This window comes from Etheostoma cragini, chromosome 8 (assembly GCF_013103735.1).
Source record: "Etheostoma cragini isolate CJK2018 chromosome 8, CSU_Ecrag_1.0, whole genome shotgun sequence".
In the NCBI taxonomy this organism is placed as follows: domain Eukaryota; kingdom Metazoa; phylum Chordata; class Actinopteri; order Perciformes; family Percidae; genus Etheostoma; species Etheostoma cragini.
Window position 1 is genome coordinate 6,680,749 of NC_048414.1, and position 24,400 is coordinate 6,705,148.

At 40.2% G+C, this 24,400-nt stretch overlaps 3 protein-coding genes across 5 annotated transcripts in view; 2 read left to right on the forward strand and 1 right to left on the reverse strand.

Moving 5' to 3' along the window:
• The first annotated feature begins 778 nt into the window (after positions 1–778).
• On the forward strand, positions 779–11,400 carry fbxo31 (F-box protein 31). Of its 2 annotated transcripts, XM_034879176.1 has the most exons (10): positions 779–1,312; positions 2,902–2,973; positions 3,431–3,517; positions 3,906–3,982; positions 5,078–5,245; positions 5,413–5,487; positions 5,607–5,716; positions 7,544–7,697; positions 8,364–8,737; positions 9,487–11,400. In XM_034879176.1, the coding sequence occupies exons 1-10, from the start codon at positions 892–894 to the stop codon at positions 9,707–9,709; spliced, it is 1,761 nt and encodes a 586-aa protein (XP_034735067.1). In that variant the 5' UTR covers positions 779–891; the 3' UTR covers positions 9,710–11,400. The 2 variants fall into 2 exon arrangements, with proteins under 2 accessions (XP_034735067.1, XP_034735068.1); XM_034879177.1 differs by lacking the exon at positions 3,431–3,517 and having other exon boundaries at positions 781–1,312.
• Positions 11,401–11,871: 471 nt separating this feature from the next.
• Positions 11,872–16,090, reverse strand: LOC117949137 (liver carboxylesterase 2-like). The gene is given in 14 exon segments (XM_034879175.1): positions 11,872–12,389; positions 12,522–12,594; positions 12,701–12,850; positions 12,959–13,106; positions 13,196–13,273; positions 13,405–13,548; positions 13,652–13,750; positions 13,877–13,981; positions 14,083–14,120; positions 14,123–14,232; positions 14,375–14,508; positions 14,724–14,865; positions 14,955–15,147; positions 15,825–16,090. Coding segments are annotated over 14 exon segments (1,833 nt in total). The 5' UTR covers positions 16,057–16,090; the 3' UTR covers positions 11,872–12,202.
• Positions 16,091–17,639: 1,549 nt separating this feature from the next.
• banp (BTG3 associated nuclear protein) overlaps positions 17,640–24,400 on the forward strand; it is a 36,937-nt gene continuing 30,176 nt past the window's right edge. Inside the window, exons 1-7 of one of the 2 annotated variants that reach the window (XM_034879179.1) lie at positions 17,640–17,901; positions 19,719–19,797; positions 20,197–20,312; positions 20,428–20,627; positions 20,830–20,919; positions 21,167–21,339; positions 22,555–22,794. In XM_034879179.1, the coding sequence (XP_034735070.1) occupies positions 19,728–19,797; positions 20,197–20,312; positions 20,428–20,627; positions 20,830–20,919; positions 21,167–21,339; positions 22,555–22,794 (889 nt within the window). In that variant the 5' untranslated portion in view covers positions 17,640–17,901; positions 19,719–19,727. The remainder of the gene's footprint in view (positions 17,902–19,718; positions 19,798–20,196; positions 20,313–20,427; positions 20,628–20,829; positions 20,920–21,166; positions 21,340–22,554; positions 22,795–24,400) is intronic. The other variant, XM_034879180.1, reaches the window with a different exon arrangement.

Consider the following 24,400-nt stretch of genomic DNA (forward strand, 5'->3'; position numbering starts at 1 on the left):
ACATCACATCAAAAAGCATCAAAGCCCTTTTAGAATCTGATGTCACAGAGCAAAACACAGCACAGCCAACCAATGGCTGCAGCTTAGCACCGTTGCTAGGCAACTGCAGCACCCTGTGGCTGGCTTCTCAACTGACAACATAGCTAAACAGATTTCCATTTGTTTTCTCAACAAGGATTTTGATTATGCAGACTATTAATTCGACATTCACAATAAGCAACTCTTCTATTTGTAGGCCTAAGAGTTATTAAGTAATATTTGACATTTTGTAAATTCACTTCTGGGTAAGAATATAGGTTAAGAGAGACATGTTCCTGTCGGGGATCGGAGACCTAAGCTCCCCATTCCACATTTAAGTAGGCCTAAATTGTCATGGTCGGATTTATTTCTTAAATGAATAGGATGACAACTGCGCCCTCTAGCGGATTTAAGCAGTAGGCCTACATGCTGGTAGACCTTATCATGTGTATTCCCTAACAAGGTAAGGGAATGTGCAACATCCGTAATCTCAGGACCTTTTAGGAGCCACTCGAGCTCATACATAGGCCTGCCAAATGGTCAGGTAAACTGCCAATGTAAAATGTATTTTCTTTCGGGATCTCAAGCATAGATCTTTTTCATAAAGCTATGCCTATAATAACACGGTAGCCTACATAACGAATACCTTGGTAGGAAGGAAGTAAAAACCACGAATGTATTGTAACCGTAGACTGTATAGCCTATTAACACAAAAGTAAGGAAGTTGCTGCCCTCCTTAGGCCACGTGAGGTGATGTGACGTCAGAAGAAATGTTTCTGCCCATGCTCACAAGGACAGGAGGGGATCAGCCAGACTGCAGCTGATAGATGTGTTGTAGCTAGTGATGTAATGTTGCCTGTTTGGTGACTACGGATGGCTGTCTGTGCCAGGCTCTGCGGAGTGGGTCAGTCGCGGAGGTGCCGGAGGCGACAGCGGCATAACCAGCAGGATCAAGCTAGCGATTCCGACATGGATGAGGAGGAAGAGGAGCGGATCGTGGGTCAGAAGCGAGGCGACGTCGGCGACGGCGGAGGCCTTGAGAGCGGCGTCGCCACTGCAGGGCCGGGTGACGCTTGTGAATATGGCAGCGGTCATGTCAACAGAGGAGGCTTTCTGGATCGCACAAGCACGGGACCTCCGCACCCGCAGTCATTAGCGGAGCTACCGCCGGAGCTTTTAGTGGAAATAGTCTCCTTGCTTCCCGGGACAGCACTACCAAATGTTGCCCTCGTCTGCAAGAAATTTAGACAAATACTTAACACTGAAACCATCTGGAGAAGGCGGTGCATGGAAGGTAACTAGGCCTATAGCGATTGTAACGTGGACATATGGATAATTTAAATGTTAACGTGTAACGTAAGACTGCTAAATAAAGCGTTCAGTCATTTTAATACGGGTTATTTGTGTCAGTGCCCAGCTCAGATTCCTCGGAAATGTTTCCCACTAAAAGCATTTGTATTGATCTGTGCGGGAACCTGACCATGAAGAACATTACCGTCTTTGGTCACTGTTGTAGACATATTCTAAGACCTCTTAGTGTTATTGTGCCCATATAGTAGCCATTCTGTGTTGCTGATGTTAATGCAGGGCCGACCTAACCTTTTGGGGGCCACCCTATGTTATAAGTCCGGGGCCTGCATTGTTGCAGTTTGGAGCAAATATTTCTTATTACATACAGGCTACTGTACATTAGACAAAAATAGGCCACTATGTAAAAAAACAAAAAAAACAACCTTGACTTAATGAAATAAAAATACTACATCAAAAAACTATAATAGGGCATATTTATCATAATAAACACTTTAATATAACTTTTCTGGTCAATCTAATTAAAGTTGTAAATGGATAAAATAACCAAAGATCCAATGTTGCCACAAAGCAGTTCTGCTCATTGATGTGAAACAATGGCCACAATAGCCAAATACACGATTATATAAATACCATGATATAAATGGTATTTAATCTTAACTTCTTTTACAGTCAATTAGCATTTGTATTGTCATATCGCCCAGCATTACTTGGAAGTCTGTTATCCAGAAAAAGACTCACTCAAGTGACTTCAGTGTAAGAATGTAATGCTTTTATCAGTTTAAAGAATTAAACTACTAATTGGAGCAATACTAATTGATAATACAAAAAAATTCCCTTATTTGTAGTTGCAGCATCAGTTTTAAGTTTCAAAACATGAGTAATTGGCTGGGAGGAAGTAGTTTGGATTTGGGAGCACTATTTTACTGAATCAAGGATTGAGGAAACTGCAGACTGTGAGATAATAATAGTGGCCGTAGAAATGTTGGCCAGTATACCAGGCATTTATAGTAAATTAGGAAGCCACTTACATGTACGGTGCAGAACAACAAGAAAGTATGTTTAAAATCACTGAAGTCAAATAACGGAACTAAAGAAAGCAGTTACAGTGAAGACAGCAAGCAGAAGAAAAGAAGTAAGTAAGCTGTGTAAATTCGGTCAAACATACAGTATCTCTTTAGTGCATTTCAACCAATTGTGAAAAGCAGCAAGTCCAAAATAAATGCTCTTTAAAAGACTTTGCATTCAAAAAAAAAAAGAAAAAAAAAAAAAAAAGATCTTGGGTTTTTATGGTAGATGCATAGTTCACTTATCCCTCAGGTCGGCTGTGTGTGTAAAACACCTTGTGATAAGTTTTGAATTGGACGTCTGTGTCTGCTGACTGGAGTTCAAGCTTGGAACGTCCATCTTGCTGGCCGCTGTGCAAATTTCCTGCTCCGTTGCTCTACACCATTATTCAAAATGAATTTGACTTCTGCAACCGTTAAGGGTTTTGATCTCACCGCATCTGTCATAATGTTTAATGGCTCAGTTGTCATTATGTGCATATTATGCACAATTTTGTTCTCTCTGCAGAGTTTGGCATGAAGGATGATCTGAGAAAGATGGAAGTGGGAGGAGTATCTAGCCGGGACCTCTATGTGAAACGTGAGTTTGACTTCTAATTGAACAGTTTACATGTCACCCATGAATTGATCCAGTATTTGCTGTAAATTTCTATTCCATTGGGTCATTTAGCATTGGCACCCACATTCTTTTATGTTTGTGGTGTCCAGATAAATCTCCCCATGACTGTGGTTAGCAGCAGATAGAAAACAGTCCCAACAAATGTTTTCTGATATGAATGTTGTTTCTCTGTTCCGCTTGAACTCAGACTGTTAATGTTACTACTTTTTTGTTGTTGATTGTGGTCTCTCCCATCTGTTCCTAATTTATTTATCAGCGGAGAAATAGGGCTTATTTTGAAACAGCAGTTGTCAGGCAGAGTGGGGTACGTGTTGGCTCTTTGAATAGACACATTACCGTGATCACTAGAAGGCTGCTTTTGGCTGAGCCTGCCTTGGCCCATGGCTTCTCTATACATGCCTATGTTGTGCTTGCCCAGGTGTCAACCCACGGGTGAAGTCTGGGCGCTTTATGAAGCTCCTCCCGGACTACGAGCACATGGACTATAGAGACGTGTACACACACTGTATGTACATGAGCCTCAGCGTGGTTTGGTTACAGCATGAGAGGTTGTGTGAGTGGGACTCTTACTGATTTAATTTGGAAGCTAATAGCTGCAGCATCCCATGTGGACAGTTAACATGCTAAAATTTCTCCTCAGTGCTGTTTGCTTTCATATTAAGTGTAAAATAGGAGGCAAGAATATTTGGTGTGTTGCTTGGACTGGCTGACAGGAGCGTGGTTAGTTCACACTTTCTGGGTTTCACCGCATCCTGACAGACATTAAACACAAAGTTACATTTTACATCTCCTCTTGTGTTTGTAACCATGCACGGTGCAGTTTGCAGTAAAGCATGGGTGTTGCTTTGCAGAAACTGTTAAATATGGTGTGATGTTGTGCTCTTATGTTGCAGTGCTTCACCCTTACAGACATATCTTGGGCTTATGGCAGCCTGACATAGGGCCTTATGGAGGATTGCTCAACGTTGTGGTAAGGAGCTATCTCAATCAAGACAAGCTATGCATTAAGATAAGGATGAGTTTGTTGACCTCTTTTGCTAATCATTTTTGATGTGGCAATATGTAGCTGTAAATGCCTCAGCAACACATCTACCATCATTATGTGGACGACACATTTACTTAACCATATCACCAGATGGACTATAGCCAATACAAACACTGAGTAATCGAATCAAACAAATCAACGATTAGATGTGCCAGAATCTTAAATTTTATGAGGACAAATTAGCAGTTTTTTGGTGCCAAACAGGAGCATTTAAAAATCAGCGCTTAGCCTCAATTGGCAATGTTAAAAACAAGAGAGAAAAACCAGAGATCTTGGTGTAGTCATGGACTCAGACGTGCATTTAACAGCCACATTAAGACATTTGCAAAAGTCGACGTACTAGCACCTTAATAATATATCAAGGGTTGAAGGACTTATGTCCCAGCAGGACATAGAAAACATTGTTACTGCTGTCATCTTTAGTAGACTCAACTACTGTAACAGGGTTTTTACAGGTCTCCCTGAAAAATCAATCCTTCAGCTCCAACTGATTCAGAACGCTGCTGCTCGAGTCCTCACCAAGACCATGAAAGTGAATCACATCACTCGAGTTCTGAAGTCTGTACACTGGCTTCCTGTGTCTCAAATGGTTGGTCATCTCATGGTTAAGGGCCCAAATACATTTCTGATCTTCTACTACATTATGAACCATCCAGACCTCTCTGGGTCGTCAGGTCTGCTCTCTGTTCCCAGAGTCAGAATTAAACATGGAGAAGCAGCATTCAGTTTTTATGCTCCATATACCCGGAAAAAACTCCCAGAAAACTTCACATCTGCTACAACTCTGTTCTTTTAAACCAAGACTGAAGACTTTTCTTTTAGATGCTACCTTTTTTAAGTAATTGTTTATTTCTTACACTGCACTATAACTTGTATTGTTGTTTTTCATACATGTCTTATTCTATTTCAGCAGTTTTTATATTCATTCATAGAAATGTGTTATATATGTGAAGCCTTTCCTAACATAATTTTTAGGATCATTCCAATGGCTAATAAATTATTAAAATCATTTTTATTCAGGTGGACGGGCTGTTTATCATCGGGTGGATGTATTTGCCACCTCATGACCCCCGTGTGGAGGATCCCATGAGACGACGGCCGCTCTTTCGTATCCACTTGTTGGAAAGCAATAAAGCCACTGTAGAGTGTATGTACGGACACAAGGGTCCCCATAAAGGAGACATACAGGTAAGGGCTTACACAGCCCAAAGGCTTGGCCGGGCACCAACAAAATAAAAAGCTCTACATCATTTGGATATTTGTTGACACAGATTAGTCATTCTACTTTAACTTGAGGTGAGAAGCTAATGCAAGTATGCCATCCTTTAATATTTGTCATGTCTTGTTATTTTTAGACTGTGAAAAAGGATGAATTTTCAACAAAGTGTAACCAGACGGATTATCACCGAATGCCAGGGGGCAGACAGGAGGTGGGTCAAATCAGGGAACAACCTTTAGACTGTTAAATTATTATGCTTATGTACTTTGATAATGTCAAAATTCAAAGTTCTGTGTGTGTGTGTGTGTGCGTGTGCGTGTGCATGTGTAGGAGTTCAGAACATGGTTGGAGGAAGAATGGGGCCGGACATTGGAAGAAATCTTTCATGAGCACATGCAGGAACTCATCCTTATGAAGTTCATTTATACCAGTCAATATGAGTATGAGTCTCTTCCTTACATCACATTCTCCATAGAGTGTCAATGAATCTGACTCCTTCCTTAGCACTAATTAAGTTAAGCAATAACTACAAGTTTAGCTTATCTTAAATGAGAATTCCAGCCATTGAAAAAACCCCGACCCAAATCTGTGCAGGCAACACGGAGTAGCTGCAGCTACGTGTTAGAGCTTCCACTGAGTTAAAATGGCAGTTGTTGGAGCAAGTTTTAGAGTGCCTTTGTGCCTCTTAGCAGACATAAAATGCAAGTAAAATGTCTGTGCAACATAAACAGGGCACTTACGTGACAAAAAGATTTGTTTTCAACTCAGACATTGTTTAAATTCACCTAACCTGGTCCCTGTCTCTATCCTGCCAGTAGCTGCTAGCTGGTTGCTGCTAGCTGCTAGCTCTTAGCTGGTGGATGCTAGCTGCCGTCCGGTTAGTGTGTTCAGCCAGGCTTATGTGATAATCACCCCGACAACACAGAGCGGCAGTGGTGTGGCTATGTGACAGGGTAGGTGAATTTAAAAAAATGTCTGAGTTGAAAACACATCTTGTTGTCATGTAAGGGCCTTGTTCATGTTGCACAGACATTTTAATTGTTAAGAGCAAAGGTGGGTAGAGTAGCCAAAGATTGTACTCAAGTAAAAGTACTGTCACTTCACAATAATATGACTCAAGTAAAAGTAAAAGTAGTCATCCGAATAATTACTTGAATAAGAGTAAAAAAGTGTAGAGTTACTGTTGAGTAACGTCTGAATTATTTTTTAACACAAGCATTCAATCAGAGAGATAAAAAACAAAATAATCATCTTTATGCAAATAGAGTTCATCCAATAAATATATCAAACACAGCACATTCAAACAAATTAAAATTCATTTATTAATTACAAAATAGCTTAAATAAAGAGACTTATCACATCAAATTTGGAGATATGTTCAAAACATATGTAACTTAAAAGACAAACATTTGCCTATCCACAGCAAAAAAATAAGTTCATTTAGGAACGCTACAGCTACATTTTTCCTCAAGTTAGATGAGTTTTTGAATGCGGAAATGTCTTTGTTTTAATAGACACATAAGAGGGGCTAGCTGCTGTTTTGCAATCTCACTAGGGTAAACATGCTTGCCATATGATGCCTGGTTTGTTCCTCCTTGTCTGTGTCTGTATTGCAGACGATTGATTCTGACATTTTTGTTTTACTACGACTGTAAAGCTAACCCATCCCGCCGCTGAGTTTGAGTATGGTCACGTGACGAGACTGCAGAACTAAGTTGGATTGGTGAAACACAGTCACGTCTTAGGGCTTTTAGCGGAAGTGTCTCTCTCTGTCAAAATACAACATTAAAAAGAGGCGTATAAGGGGGGCGGGATAAAATTAATGACGCGTAAAATACAAAAGCGGTATACTAAATTGATAAATGTAATGGAGTAAAGTAATTCGTTGCTACCCACCTCTTTAAGAGGCACAAAGGCACTCTAAAAGTTGCCCCGACAACTGCTGTTTTAGCTCAGTGGAAGCTCGTACATGTAGCTGCAGCTACTCCGTGTTGCCTGCATGGATTCGGGTCGGGGTTTTTTCAATCAAAAGTACAAGCACATTTATGACAATCAAGATTAATATAAAAAACGGCCGGAATTCTCCTTTTAAAAGAGTTCCCATTTTTACTTAGGTGAACGTATAACTCGTTCATGTAGTTCTGATGGCCTTGGCAATGCAAACAGTGATGTTACATTATATGCCAGATTAATTTTGAAATTAAAACATGGACCCGTGGCAAAAGTCTGATCAACTCTGACTAATATTGTCTGCTGTCTTTTGCCAGTAACTGCTTGACATACCGGAGGATCTACCTGCCTCCTGCGATGCCCTCTGACCTGCTGTCCCCAGGCCTCTTCAAAGGCACCTACGGCAGTCATGGCTTGGAGATTGTCATGCTCAGTTTCATTGGGACTTATGCGAGAGCCACCAAGCTTACTGTAAGTTGTTGCATAATCACTGTCAGAGGGTGTGTTTACCTCAAAAAGACACTTTTAGTTGCAAAGTTTTCTAACAGAAAAATGCATTTGGATTTCATACAGGAAGACTGCTTTCTTGTGAATTATTTAATGTCATTTAAAGCTTTAGTGCGTTCTTTTACATTAATGAACATCCATTACATTTGAGCCATTGCCAAATGAATTAAACCAAAGGATATTATAACTATCAGCCTCACACTCTTTGTATTTCTCAGTATGACAATGTTTAGAAAATGGTGTCGTACAGGGACCTCTGAATGCAGAAGCTCAACTTAAGATAAATAAATGTAATACAATTCATGTTTTTGTAATCCTCCGTGTCCTCCTCAGCTACTGCGTGGCAGAATGCTTGTGTCATGTGAAGGCAACAACAATAGTGTTGTGATTACTTACAATTCCTTATGGCGGTGACAAAAACTATGCACCATAGCTTTAAATGCGCTCTAGGTCATTGTTACCTTTTTCCAACAAAAAAAACTATTCAGCCAAAATTCTTTCAACAGGCACTCCTTGACACAATGTACGTTTGAATGGAACATTCTCACATGTCTGACCTACAGGATGTAACATTAACCGACAACATGAATCAGCTGGTGGTGCAGATGTTAATTTTGCTCCTTTCTGCAGGGAGACCCCAATGTTCCTGCAGGGCAACTCACTTTGGATGTTGACCTGAGACGGCCTGTGGTCCTCCCAGACTTGGAGCAGCAGCGCAACATAGAGGAGCTGTCCCGGCTGGTAATGGGGGTACACGAGGAAGTGCAGAGAGAAGATCAACAACAGGCCATGGACACTTCTGCTGCAGCCAGAGGTGCAGCAGAGGGGGCCTCTGGTGGTGCCAGCGTAGCAGAAGGGGTGGAGCCAGACCATGTTATGACCTGTGCAGACAGCAACCAGCCTGGCCCCAGTACCACCACCAGTCCTCCCGAAGCCCAGCCCTTCGTCCTGCCCCTGGGAGTTATGGCTCGCAATGAGGTCTACCCTCGCACCTGCAGGAAATGGTAAGACTCAGGTGTAGGGATAATTCATAGGGTAGAAATTCCACAGTGTACGTTTGCATTGATTGTAACCACTGTAGATCCTGTAACAGTAGTGTTTGACACAGTGTTCCTATAGTTCATAAGCTATAAACTTGTTAGTCTTGCATTGCCACACCTATTTCCACAGTACTGTGGAGTTAGGTTGGGATACACCACAGATACCTTCTGGAATAGGGGAAAAATGCTGAACGCTCTGGGTTGTTTGCATTTCTTTAAACCAGTTACAATCGCCTTGGGCGGCAAAACATCCGGGCTCAGCAAGGCTGCTCTGCAAAATAGTCTCGGGAAGGAACATTTGCATTACTATTAATAACTACTATTATTGTGATTTTGGCTCCCACAATAAATTGCAACCTGCAAGACGAATGGCACTCCTTAAAATGTTTTTGTTGTCTCATGCATTGGTGGCATTATTGTTTTTACCCTAAAGGAAGACCTGATTTCACTCAAAGAAACACTTCTGAAAGGATTAGTAACTACAGGAAATTAAAATTCATTATTGATTCCCAAATCCTTAAGAAGGTCATTATAAAGCTTTTTGGAAAATAATATTCAGCAATTATTATCATTAATTAAATGGAAAATACTGCAGTCACAAGCATTATGTTATTTATTTCTACACAGTGTTAGAATAGAGTCTACAATCCATTGAAATTGATATCCATCATTGCCAAAATATTGATTGATAATTGATTATTCCTCCATTTCAGCTTCTATGGGACAGGCCTGATTGCTGGGCACGGCTTTACAAGTCCAGAGCGCACCCCGGGGCTCTTTGTGCTGTTTGATGAGGACCGTTTTGGTTTCATCTGGCTGGAGTTGAAATCTTTCAGTCTGTACAGTCGCCTGACGGACCACCTAGCTCACTCTCACGCCCCAAATATGGAGCGATTTGAGGCCATGCTGATGAACATGCAGTCCTGGACGTCCTGATGAACCATGTTCTAAGCTTCCCCTTACAATACATACAATGCATAATAACAACCATTTTTACACAAATCACCTCTGTCCCCGCCTAACTAAACGTTACTAATGCGATAGCTATGACTTTCCACGTTCTGTCTAAATCTGTTTTACAATCATTGCATTTTACAGTCTAAGTAAGCTAGTAATGCCACTCTGACTTGGCACATGTGCGCTCTTGTTCTTAGAGAAGCACTTTGAACGGCCTTCCAAGTCACCTTTTATCGGCTCATCTCAGTATGAACGAAATCCTCCATTGCAGCATGAAAGCAGGTCACATTAACCTTTTTATTTATTTATTTATTTATTTATTTATTACCTGCAGGAGATGAGATGGAATGAGATTTCATACCACTTAGTATGGATTAAACTGTGCGTGCCTCTTATTCTAAAAGCATGTCTTTACTTGATAGTGCTTGAAGATGATAACGGTGTCCAATGTATTCTACTTTAAACCATTATATTGATTTCAGTGCCCAACATGAACTGCATGCTGCATTTTATTTAGATCTAATCGCATCTCACTCATAAACATGACCTGAACATGATATTGTATTGTCATTAAGCAGCATGCCTTCCTTTTTGTTATGTTTTGCTTTAAAAGAGCAACAAAAAAAGGTTCTCAGTTTTGTTCCTCAGTGAAAAACCGGACTAAAGTATTTATGTTTATAACAACAACGTATCAAGTTCCATTCATTTTAGTCATTTGTCCAATAGAAAAACAAAGCAAGTACAATTTTCTAACTATTGAGACGCGAGGGTTTGCTGTCTCAACACTTTAACTACATCAGCCAGTTTTGGCCCTTTGAACTTGAGAGATAGTGATGCTGTTGAAATGGTTAAGTCTGCAGCGAGGAACTCTTAACCTACCACAGCTACTGGAGGAGGAACTCCTAGCAGCTCAACTATACCTTTAATAACACCACAGATAACATAATATGTAAATTGGAAAGATATATTGTACTGCAATAGAATAACATAACCTATACATAAGCTGATCAAAATGCTGCAGTTTGTGACTTGTATTACGATGGTCTGAAAAAGAAACTTCTCTTACATTTTAAATGTATTGCATTTGTTGTTTGTTTCATTGGCTGACTTAACTTTTGTCTGGCTTTATACCTGCAAAGCTATTCCCTCTAGTTTTCAATTCGTTGTAGACTTCAGACCAGGCTAGCAGACCATCATACAAACAAGTCAAAGTACATTTCAATGTACAAAGTAAGTGTCTGTATGGCTCATTACAGCCTGATGGTGTTGCCCTGTAGCTTTCTTACTCCAAGTGCACTTTTCTGGGCATTATAGTGAATCATTCAAAACCCCTGGCCAACACTTTTATATCAGACTTCAGCTTTACTAACATTTGCAAAAGGAAAAGAAAATGTGTCTGCTAAAGCATCAACTTCATTGTACTAATTTCCTTCTAAATTTAGTATACTTGTTTTTTACATTCTCCAATTTGTTGGCCCCCTGTAACCAGCTGTGTGAATGAGTTGCCTACAAGTATTGTATTATATAGTGTTGTTGTACTATTTTCATTGCGATACGCCTGGTTTTGCAGAAACAAACGAAGTTTGACTTATTGAACTGCTCACATTTGACTTCAGGGAGCTTTTCAGCTTCAGCGCTCCTCCTAGTAATAAAAACTACAAAACTGAAAATAGCCTTTTTGTCAACATCTTTCTATGCTTTGTGTGCGTAGCCCTTTGCTGTAATGCTAGACAGCAGTTCTCAACTATCGCCTTAAAGGATTATCTCTTACCAGTGCCCCATTTTAATTTTGATTATGTAATGAAAAGTTCACTGCCCTGTATTACCCAAGTCCGACGTACTGTTATCAGTATTAACCTTAAGTAACCCATGTTTGTCTAAGAAGAACCTCGATTAGGTTTATGTTAACCCTTTCAGACCAACGGCCAGTCAATCTTTGTCTTATTTTCGTATCTATTTTTGCAAATGGAGAATGAAATTGTTGGATAACATTGATTCAGGGATACAAACAACACCCAACTGAATGGAAAACGTTTTAATTCTTTTATTTTATACTGGAATCCAGATTATAAGAAAGATCTTAAATTTGTGGTCAGACACAGTTGGACTCAAAGACTGTTCTGTTACATATTTCCTGTTGGGCTTTTGGATTTTAAAGACGTACTCCCTGAAGCTATTAACCTTGGATTCAAACTGATGTTCAACATACACAGTGGTTATAAGAAAGTATTCACCCAACCTTAAGTTTTCATATGCTTTCATATATACCACATCACACAGCTTTTTAAGTTCAATTGTAGATTTGACAATGCATTTTTATAGGCTACACAAGAACTTTGTTAAAATATTATTACCATCACATTAGTTTAACAAATGTCTCAATTTGTCTTATGCATTGTTGAAGGACTTATTTCTGGTTGAAGATGGAATAATAAAAAAAAAAAAATGGTGGGAGAAAAGAGAAGTGTTGTTCTACAGCTCGGTGCGCTCGGTTTTCTCTTTGTGTTGTCGGATCTTCTCCGGGAGAGTCTGAGTCATGAAGACAAACCGCTCCTTCTTCAGGTGCTGACCAGTTACCTGCTCCTTTAAATCAATTGACAAGTATTCTTCTTCTGCTCCATACTTTGGCCAGTGGACAAGGCCGCCTCCATTAGGAGACCTGCACGTGCACCCACACACACAAACACACATTATTAAAAAGTCTCTTCTCCATGTGTATACTAACTTGTAATAAGGGGGGGGGGGGGGGGGGGGGGGGGGGGGGGGGGGGGGGGGGGGGGGGGATTCCTACCCCGTGCGAGCAAAGTTCCCCCAGTAGCTCATCATAGTTCGGCTCAACTCTTCCTCGTCTTCAGCGCATGATTCTAAAATAATGATTATCTGGTAAAACGCTTTGCATTCTGGGAAAACCCAGAGATATTCCAGATCTCTGGTAGTCTATTGAAATAAAAAAAAATTTGTTGCACTTACCGCTTAATTTGATATGGGTAGTTGTGAAGCAAAATCCTAAAACTGCAAAAATTTCATCGCCATGGTCACTTCCAACAAAACTTGGCCTTTTTGCCTGCAGGAATTTGGGTGGATGCTGGTACTCGTAGAGGTATACAGGGGCTCCTGCATCTAGTAGTAGATGAATAGGTGTGATATAACTTGTTTATGAAAGTGTGACCGTACACATTTCACTCTGGTTCTTGAACAGATTTGCATACTTTTGTGTAAATGAAATACCTCTGTGGGCATTAGCGGTTTTGATGGCTGGGATGGTGAACAGCAAATCTCCAAGCATCTCAGTTAACACATCTCTATTTTTTACTCGATCTTCACCGGTTCCAATATATTCATCTATAATCAAATCTCTGAAGAATGCATCTTTGGGCTTAAGGAAACAGAGCAACACATCTGTAAGAGAAGTTTGAGCATGATTTATCAGAGAAATATTGTAATGTCCAGCACTGTCTGTCTTACGTCAGGGTAGAAGATGAACAGTATGTTCACCAGCTGCTCCCGGTCTAAGCCCTCTGTCCAGTTTGCAGGAGCAAAGAACTAAGGGAAGAAGGTGAACATTTTGCACATGCACAAACGCTAAAACAAAATCATTTTTCATGTGCTCATCTGGAAATCAGCAAGCTTTTTAGTCACACAAATTGTAGAAGCAAGTTGGCATTCAGACTTACATCAACAAGTAAAAATCCCCCTTCATCATTGTTAACACCAGTCATAAATGGTACTAAAAGAAGATCACGTGTATGGAACAGCTCATCCACAGGTTGTCTCAGGAAGTTGCCATCAACATTTACAGAAAATCTCAATCTTTCATCCTTGAGAAAACAAAATATGTAATAAAAAATGTTTTGAGATAAAGACAACATAAATGAAAGGTGAACATTTCATCACATCTTGCAGAAGACATCTTATGCCTACCTGTCCAATAGCCACGATAGTGTTAACATTGAGATTTCTCATGCAATCTGCCATCTTCTGTGTGCTTTCAAGGCTACAGCCAGATATATTTGCCACCACCTGAGGACAGATTTGTGGGCTCCATCTCAACCATTTAGAAAAACAAATATGTTGTGTTGTGATATTCTCAAATTTGTGCACTGAAAAATGTCCATAAGCAAATATAAAAACACACTGATCATTTACCTGCATCACTGATAGGGGATCATTTGAAATGAGGAAATTCATTGCAGCTGTGCCACTCTCAGCAATAGCGTGTTGGAACAGGCCAGCAGACAACGGTGAGAGAAGCTGTTGATTCAAGCATAACTTTGCAGTGAAATAACTGTGCCATACTACCAACAAAAAAGTGAGTTTATGCTTTGATGCTTTGTCTGCAGATCGATTCTTACCAGGAGGGATACGCTCACTCCGCCAGCAGACTCCCCTGTGCAGGGGGAGCAGGGTCCCCTCCAAAGTTGTGAATGTGTTGCTGAATCCACCTCAGAGCTTGTACCTGGTCCAACAGGCCAACGTTCCCTGACATATGCTCATCTCCAGTGCTGGATGGAACATTAAATTATAGTCTATATCAGCTGGTAAAAGTGAGCCTGTTTTTAATTTGTGTTCACAGATCAGATCAAAGATAGTAGAATATAGTCAAAGTATGTTCATTATGTGCTTAGTTATGTGAGTTCTTTTCACCTAAGAAAGCCCAGAAGTCCCAAGCGGTACTGGATCAGAACCACAACCATATCCTGGTAAGCAGCCAGGGCGGAGCCATCATACATTGAAGCTGCCCCCATAGAAAACCCTCCACCATGGATCCAGACCATGACCTGGTAAGGTAATAAAAGACCTTGATCTTTTCACAAAGCAACAGCACATTTTTTACTTTATTCCATCTTGAGCTTGTAAAAATCTCAATCTAAATATGGGCATCAATATTCTCATATTGCCATTTGAGATTCTGCATAAAAGGAATCAAGCCAAAGTTATCCAAAGCTGAATCTCAGTAACTGAGCGGCTTCATTCCAAACCGGCAGCAACTTACTGGGAGCTTGACATCGTGAGCTCTGCTTGCAGGAGTGAAAATGTTAAGGTAAAGGCAGTCCTCTGAAATGTCTGGGAGATCAACCAACATGATACCGAGTTTATCAAACAGATCCAAAGAGAACTGTTTATGTTGAACACACCTGAAAAAAGAGACATTTTTTTGTAGTGAGTATTGGACATAATTTCCCCAACCGTGGTGTGCAACCACTGAAGCATATGAAGGCCTTACATGGGTGGTTGCTGGGTGGCGTCTCTCACTCCTTCCCATCCATCTACAGGCTGAGGTGCAGCCAGTCTCAGTGCAGGGCCAACAGGTGGCTTGGCAAACGGTACACCCAGGTAGGCATGGACCCCTGGCTCCTTCCCCTTTACACTCACATACTTCCCTCTCAGGCTCCCCAGCTTTGTGTGGACTTCAGGAGCTGTCAAAATATTTGGACAAAAACCATGATGAAACTCAATTCATCAGTTCAATCTCGATGTAGTTATGGTGGAAAATATGTATAGATAGGTAACAAAAATAAAAGTTACATCTGTTCGTTGGTTGGTTCTAGCTTATATGGCAACTGACAAGTAGAAAAGTATTAGATAATATAAAAACTTTTATTTGAGTTCAGCCATGTCGAGCCATGTGAAAGACAGACTCCTTTTGCTGGGAGGCTGGATAAAAAAAAACAGTAAGTAGAAGATAAAGAAGGACATATACAATATGACAAGATAAAATATAATTATTTAAGAGGCGATCAAAAGTTTTATTTTGAAAAATATCCAAGGAATAAACAGAACATAGGCTATGAATTGCATTTTGCACAGGGGTTAAATACAATTTAGCTACGCAGTCTATGATTGCAACATAGCCATTTTGAGTGTGTTAACATCTTATCTCGAAATAAGGGGTATTTACAATTATCATTTTCATAGCCATGCAATAGGTAAAAAAGTAACCACGATTAAGGCGCAATAAATGCAAAAAGGTAACATCAAGTCAACAACAGAACACGAAAAATACAGCGATACAGGCTCTAACTTGATTGTGTTATTCCGACCAACAGTCATAGCCTACATCTAATATAAAAGAAGTTGGTGTTCTCCAACTTACCAAGTAGGTCTGCAGCAACATGGAGAAATAGCACAGACGTTAGAAAGAAGAAAGTTTGTTTTGCACGGAACTGCATGGTGTCGTCTCTGAGTGGAATTCGACTGCTGGGTTCTGCGGGGAGGAACCTCAAAGAGAAAAGGACGCCACTCAAGATTTCCCCGTATTGGCTACCTTTGACCGTGATACATTTATTAGCTATTACGTGCACAATAAGGTGTCCACCATTACTCATAAGAGCACTCCGGAGACGGTACTGGCTACACTGGCCACCATGACTCAATACAATAATGCTGTTTGCACTGAAAACTAATCCCACTCATACGGGCGCAATGGGCTTAAGTGTTGCACGTGAAAACTTTGGCTACGTGATTGATTTAGCACGCCTATAATCTGTCACCTGTCAATGCACACCACATTCCGTGTACATGTTATTCTTTACTGTAATACATGGCCTATGATGAGATTTCACATCCTAGTAAGCTACAATGCGAGGAGGAAATTGTGTCTTCACAAAACTACTCCCCCTCGTGGAGATATGTATATTAGTGGAAGTATTTCCACTTATCAGAGATTGTCTATGATCACAACGCATGCATCCTTCCATCTGTGCATTCTTGTGTAGACTATAACAGTGAGTGTAATGCAGTATAAAAGTAATATTAAAGGTCAGACACAGCTAATATTAACTGTTGTTAACTTTTTTTTTCAAACCATACAGATTAGATCCTAAATTAAGGAGGAGGGGGGATGACTTTGCCAGCCTCTGTGACTCAGGGGATAAGAAAAGAAAGGGGGAGAAAAGGCCATGGGCCTAAGATCTGTTGCCGGACACGTTAAAGGAATCTGCAAAGATGGCTGTTCTGGGCCCTTGGCAGATAATGAGCAGCATCACCTGAGTCATGTTTTCCCAGACCTGCAGGAGCTTCCATGACAGATGTGCCTTACACCACCAAGCACAAGGTTAAACAGGAGGAGGAGGAGCAGAGTGGCAAAAGGAAAAGGAAGTACCCAAGGAAGAGTGACAACATCACCTGCAGGCATGCGGTGTCAGAGGGAGTGGGACCCTGCCACACAGCAGCAGCAGCAGTTTGGCAATTGGTACTTCCAGGCCAAAGCCACTATTCAGTATAGCAGACACAGCGCCTGACAGGCCTAGGACCACCCACTTTTTCAACAGGCCCACCCAAAACTTTTCTTTAAAAAATATATTAATAATAATATAATACAATTAATATATTTTGAATTTGATTAATTAATAATAGGCCTACTATATAGGCCTATTAATATTAATAATCTATTCATATCAGATTGATATTTTATTCTATTCTATTATATTGTGTATAAGCTATTTGGTTCTATTATATTCCAATGCATATTATTTATTTATTATTATTATTTTTTATAATCAACGTTATTCCCAGACTCAAGTTCCAGATAAAAAGTAGACCTACACCTAACACATTACAAGAGGTGTACAAACCAAGCACACAAACAAATATACAGACAAAACTGACTCCCATAAATAACATAGAGACATACAAATCAAACATATATTGACGAATATCTGGCATCACTAACTGCAGGATTGTTATAGCAGGTAAAATTGCATTATTTGACTCGGTTAATCAGCAAATCTGTACATAAAAAACATATAGTATATTATGATATGTTGATTTATCCTGGACAGTCTGGCTGCTTGCTTTTGTTAAAATAAAAACATAATTGGGGCGTTGCCAAAATGACAATTTCTTCTTTAGTCCAGCGACCCCTTACAGACATTTAAATCCATAAAATGATTTCGGTGACGTCATTTTTAGGTTTTTGGTAAACAATTAAATATCTTGAAGGTTAACCATCTCAAAGCCACATTTCCCTTCAGTTACAAATAAGTAGGCTACTATAGCTAATGTTCTGAACACTTCTGATGAGTATGCGTACTGCTGTGGTGGCAGGGACAGCAGGCTGCCGCGACCGGTTCCCCTGAATGAGCGAGGAACAAACGAAAGCTCATCTCTCGCGAGGAACGACGCCGTTATCGGAATCTCTACAAACAACACGAGAATTCATCATTCACACGGTAATATAACCCAATCTTACACGGTACATGTGCGGCGTGCCGGCAGTCGGGGGAAAAAGATTATTTAAAAAAACATATTTATCGTGCTTTCTTTCAACAATCACGATTGCAGCATTACATTTTGGCGGCCTTTGGGCCTAACCAGCATGCTAACACCATGCTAGCGTAGACACCGACTCATTTGCGCTGCTTCGTCTTTAACGTTAGCACGCAAGCTTGCAAATCAGATTTTGTAGCTGTGCTAATTTAGCTAACATTATCTTGGATCTGCTCAAGCTAGCAAGTTAGCATACGCTAATGCAAAATATAATGGTTTTGCCGAATTGGAGTAACGTTAGTATAAAGGTTAGCGAGAATACATACAGTGCAATGTTATTAAGGTTACGTCGGTTTGTTTTATTTTAACGTTAACCATAACTTAGCTAGCTAGCTAGCTACTTCCCATCGTCAACAACAGACCCCCGCCCAGTTAAGCTAGCCAGCTAACTTTAGCCCTTTCGCAAGTTAGTTAGTTTGCTACATTGACGTTACTTAGCTAGCTAGCTTATTGGGTAAAGATAATGTAGCAACCTAAACGTAGTTAATTTAATCGGGACGGCAAGACTTTGCTAATGTTCCTGATATGTAACGTTAGCTGGCTTTCTTTTGCCAGCACCTGTAATGTTAGCTACCTCGATCCCATCAAACCACCAGCACTAACGGAACTCAAGCTAATATCACCTGTCAGTTTACGTTAATAGGATGCTAGCCAGGTTTTGCAGGGCTAAGTCAGTTCTCATTCACACTGTATTCCTTTCACTGTCCTCGCGATGTATTTGGCCATACTCCCTCCTGGGTTAATTCCTCTTTAAATGTATCATAGATGTAAAAGTTAATTCCTCTTTACGTTTATCATAAATGTAAAGAGTAAATTGACCCAGGAGGGGGGCATATAATGTCTCTGGATGCTTAGCCTCTCTCTAAGCACGCCGTTATTGTCACTCATGTCTTCTGAGGAGATTTGCCTCTGTGCGTGCTCTGCAAACATACAATGAATGCAATCCTGTTTTTTTGGCACTTCAACTCATGCTGTATATCATAAGAGGCAAATGCACTCAGTTGAGCTCAAATACATATAAAAAAGTCACAGTAATTTAAAAAGATTTTAACTTTGTTTAATGGCGTCATCCACATCATTTTTAATTTTTTTATTCATTCAATGTAGCATTTGCATGACCGTAACTAAATAATAACATTAAAAACATGCAAAAAATGTATGCAAACATGACGAAAACATCACCCAGCAAAGAGGCTTGACTACATATTGGATGAAAACCTTATATATATACTTGACAGACATACTGTAGATAGTCAGCATAGGAGAGGAGATGATCAGTATTTGGAAATAATTGTCAAATATGTTTTCAAAAGTTGTAATGCTATGAAAGTGATGGTGGCTTTTAAATTTATTGTGAAGATCTTCAATGCTTGTTTGTCTGCAACCACTTGTACATGCCATTAAAGACTTTTTCAAATAATATAAAGTTATATCTTCTTGTTTTGTAGTTACTGATTTTAACAATGAAATAACATCTTGATTCTGCAACTTCAGAATAACTTTCTTAAAAATCTGTAAATTGTATAAACAAACAAAATGCATTTTATGGCGTTTGAGATTACTTCAGTTGTTTGACAAACTAGTCAAATTTTCCATGCAGTGTCCAGTAATGCAGAGGAAGCGACAGACACAGCAGACATATATTCTGCCTTATTGTAGCATATCGGTAGAGAAATATGTTGCTGTCTTGCTAAGTTAACATTTTCATATCTTATTTCAGTTGTGAACAATGTCTGAACAAGAGTTGGATGAAATTGTGCAAATAACAGTGGAGGACTTTAACCAAGAGGACCAAACAGGTAAAATTCTTGTGAAACAATATGAAAACTTGAATCTATACTAGTGTATATTAAATTGCTCGATATTAACATTCTCTGCCCCCTTGACCAGATTGTTAGGTTCAATATTAGGCAAGTGCAACACATAAACAGACATAAACATTTAATCAGTAACAATTTTACTAATTCTCACGTGATTGTTTTGTCCGCTTAATTTAGGAAAAGTGTGTGCAGTACAACTTCATTATTTGAAACTTGTGCAATAAACACTGTAAATGGGTTTGGCAATGGGTGTGATTAGATTGTCAATACCCCTGCGTTAGATTGGAGCAGGAGCACAGCTCCCATTTTGAAATTTTACTTAGAAGGCTGATGTGTAGTTTTAAGGGTGTCTTTACGTGTATATTTGATTCATGCCAGACATACTGGACAATCATGAAGATGATGAAGAAAGGCCTCAGAAGAAAAAGAGGAAATTAAGCAACAGCCAGGAGAATAACAACAACAACAACAACCAAGACATATCTTTTATTAAGGTACCAGCTGTGAATAATGGGCATTGTCCAAAGCTCATATGGTTTTATACATTCAAAAGATGAGGATAGTGTCTGTCAGTTTACACATACCTCGTTTTACAATTTGTTTTTACAGAACATGTTGGTCTCCTTCACTGCATCAATCAGCCAGAGACTGGAAGGAATTGAATCAAAGTTACATTCCCTCGATGCTACATGCAAAGCCCTTGGACGCAAACTGGACAGCATGGTGCCATGTGCAAAGAGTCCTATCCAGGTTCCTATGGTTGCAGGGTCTCCTCAGGGGGCCACTCAAACTTGGAACAAAGTGCGATGGTAAGATAAAAGTATTTGCCCACAAGTGCATGTTTCACCAATTAAACATGGTCTTCATTTAGTCTTTAATGTGCAATTATCTTTTCAGTGATTTTACAAAAATTACTGGAGCCAGCAGAACCGCAGTACCTAAACTTATTTTCGACTGCAAAGCATGCATACATGTGCCAGTTAACCACTGTGTTTTGAATTTCTCCTTCAGTGTTGTTCCACAAACAAATGTGATAGTGAGCAGTGAACACCCGAAGGGCACTAGCCAAGAAGACTCCCCTCTGGAAAATCTGCTCAGCAAGTGAGTGGCTCAAACTCCCACACTATGCCTACTGGAGAGAAAGGGTCAGAAATGTGCAAATCCTTCCCAACACAGCGCTTCAGGAACAATGTTGGGGTTGTAATTGCAAAACAAAAATCAATTGCCCCAGTTTTCAGTCCAGACAATTGAGGACTGTAAATAATCTGTATTCCTCACACACTGTGGCCGCTGCCATGATCTGTCTGTATGTTAGACCTACTCATTACAAATTTGTGTTTCTTTTCAGCACAATAACCAGGAAGCGTCAGAACACAATCCTGGTAAAGGTACCGGCCCCTGAGGAGAGTCCGGAAGAACAAGACAGCGGCTCCGAGGCCAGCGACACTGTTTCTAATGGTGGCCATTCCAGCAACGCGCAAAATGGCCAAAATGTCACACTCATCACACTCAATTCAGAAGGTATGACTTCACACATGGCTCTTGTTCTTTTGTAGTCAGTGGACAGATTGGTAGCTGGAGATATGCCAGTTCACCTCCTGGGTGCTGCCAGGTGCTCTTGGCAAGGCACCTTACAAATGAGTACCTGGGGCCCACTCACTCTGACATCTCTCCATTTGTGCATGTGCATTGCAACATCTCTGACATCTCTCCGTGTGTGTGTGCGCGCATGTCTCAGGCCTATATGTAGTGATCTTAGAACAGAGTGTAAATCCCTGGGGATCAATGGACAGTATAAATTATAATTGGTTGAGCAGCTGCGAGGAAAAACTACACTTTAACTGGTTTAAAAATATATAGGCCTAGTGCTTTAATCCAGTGCCAAATTTGCTTCTCATTTACCCATTTACACACGATAGCAGGTGCTGATCGGGACGTTGGTCTGATTTAGGAGCCACAGCTGCTGCAAAAACATTCTTTTGATTGTTAAGATTGTACGTATTTAACTTGGCTAAGGTGACACTAGCAGATGGTTTACATATAAAAAATGAAAGCAAACTGTGTCAAAATTTGTCATAGTCATGTTTCTGTGGTTCTATCTCAACCTGTGTACATAAGTGCTCTGATTGGTCTTATGTTTTTGGTGGCTTTGTTTAGCGGTTTTTGCCGAGCCAGACAGAATTGTTCAATTCAAAATGTGCAAACCTAAATAAAGTCCACATTGCTGTTACTGTGTTGCTATTTGCTGTGATTGTTGGTTTGGTTATTTTCGGTGGACTTTGAACATTCTTGGTTATCTTCAAAGGCTAACTATTATTCATTTATGTGCTGCTGTGGGTTACAATGATAAAAACTTGTTAGTCAGCATTAGCTTGATGGTACCATGTGGTGTTCAGAACAGGGTGTCTCAGGCTTTGTTTTTGTGTTTGTTTGTGTGGTGGATTTAATAGGGTACATAAGCTGAGAGCAATCAGTCAGACCACATATTAAGCTTTTTAATATATTTTAGAATAAAAGGTTTTGCTTTCACCTACTTCTCATTTACTGCCACATGGGTGTGCTATTGTATCACATAAAGTATCTAAGTGGCTCTTTACCCGTGTGGTATGTGTCAACCTGTGAAGGAAAACTAGGTAGAATTACATACTGCCCCAAATGTCAGTATTTTTAACCACACGTTTGATGAAAGAGAGCCATGTAACTGGGTTGGAATAATTGTTCTCCTGTTTACTGTAGATGATTACCCAGAGGGCACCTGGTTGGGAGATGAGAACAACCCAGAGATGCGAGTTCGTTGCCCTGTGTCTCCAGCTGACATGCTCCATATCACCACAAACTGCCGCACCGCAGAGAAAATGGCCTTGACGCTGTTGGACTACCTGTTCCATCGGGAGGTCCAGGCCATGTCGAACCTCTCTGGCCAGGGCAAACATGGCAAGAAGCAGCTGGACCCCCTCATGATCTATGGCATTCGCTGTGAGTCCTCCTGCCATGACATTATAACCATCTAGTATTGACAAGTGCATCAATTTCCTGCCACATGCTTCACCTTATGATAGATTTCTGACAAAGTAGAGGTAGACCTGGTGGTAAACATTATTCCATGACAGGCCAGCTTACAATAAAGAGCATCTTTATAGTCACCATTATCTAACTGGCAAAATGACCCACTAATAACTGTCAAGGTATCCAGTAACCACTGTTTATCTCATGATTGTTACATGATAGCTGCATAGTTTATTAATACTAATAAATCTTACTCAGCAGAGTTTAAATATATGCCTTCTTCAGGAGAATTCCAGTTGATTTCAACATGTAGCTCTGTTTTTTTTTTTTATTTGTAGAGATGTCAGTAGCGAGACAAATAAAAACAATCAGTGCAGTCTACATTGTGGTATCCTCTTGCTAGATTTTGCACCCAACAGGCTTAAACACAACTTTTATGCCTTTCTGTCACATCTACTGCATTCAAATTTACGGTGTTCACTTGGAAAGAATAACTGCACATGGCTAGACACTGGTAATGACATTTTTAGCATGTTTAGAGGCTAAAAACACATTTAAAACTTGCCTTGTTTAAGCCTTTTGGGTGCAAAATCTAGCAAGAGGATACCTCGGTTTTGGCAGCACCAATTGTTTTCATTTGTCTTGCTACTAACAGCACTCCAAATAATAAAAAGAAAACAGAGCTACATGTTGAAATTGACCGGAATTCTCCTTTAAAGCAATAAATGAACTCTGTAGGACCTTCTCACATTTCATCTTTGTTCCATTACAAAGCGGCACCGATTTGAACACAGAAATAGACTCCAGTCTGTATTCCCAAGGCGGGTTACAACAACACGCATTCATCATTGCACACACGCATTAATGTGCAACACATTTTATAACATACCAGACTGTAAATGACAAGCACATGTCTGGTAGAAAAAGCCTAAAGGAGTCACCCTCAATTCAGGGAACTCTTTGATTCCTGATGAAGCAGAGTGGGGCTGTGATCGTAGACAGACAGATATTTATGAAGGTCCTGTGGCTATGTACTATATTGCTATGTTTCATATTGGTGTGTAAAAAGGGTCTCTGGTAGCTTTAGCCTTTTTCTTGGGGTGCAGATTGTGCCCCCTGCAGGAACTTTTAGTAAACATCCCCTGTGGCATGCATAAATTGTATACTTAGTTATCTGTATTTCCTCTCAGCAGTGTGGGTGTAGTTACTGTATATTCAGATTTGGCCTGACATAGAGGTATGCATAGGCTGGAGCCGGGCCAGGTGACTTTTGGGTGACTCATTTTGCCTGCTTTGAATAAAAGGAAAAGGAATGAAGGAGCAAGTGTCCTTCCTGCCTGTACAGGACCCGTCAGGTGTGAAAGTGCTGCCATACAATGCTACAGATTCCCCTCAGCTCCCTCCTTTTCTAACTTTCTACCCTGAGGCAATAACTTCGTTGTTAATTTAGTAGAAATGAGCTGCCTTGCGGCTCACCCCCCTTTAAACAGTCTATAACAGGGAGGTTGACAGCCACTAAATACAACTTCATCCAGTTTCACCTGCTCATATCTCTACTGAGCAAGGGGTGACAGAC

Excerpts from the sequence above, each read along its gene's own strand:
- fbxo31 (XM_034879176.1), top strand. The coding sequence starts at position 892 with ATGGCTGTCTGTGCCAGGCTCTGCGGAGTGGGTCAGTCGCGGAGGTGC. Across the intron at positions 2,974-3,430 it reads CCGGGACCTCTATGTGAAAC|GTGTCAACCCACGGGTGAAG; the intron begins GTGAGTTTGACT and ends GTGCTTGCCCAG. Across the intron at positions 7,698-8,363 it reads CGAGAGCCACCAAGCTTACT|GGAGACCCCAATGTTCCTGC; the intron begins GTAAGTTGTTGC and ends TCCTTTCTGCAG.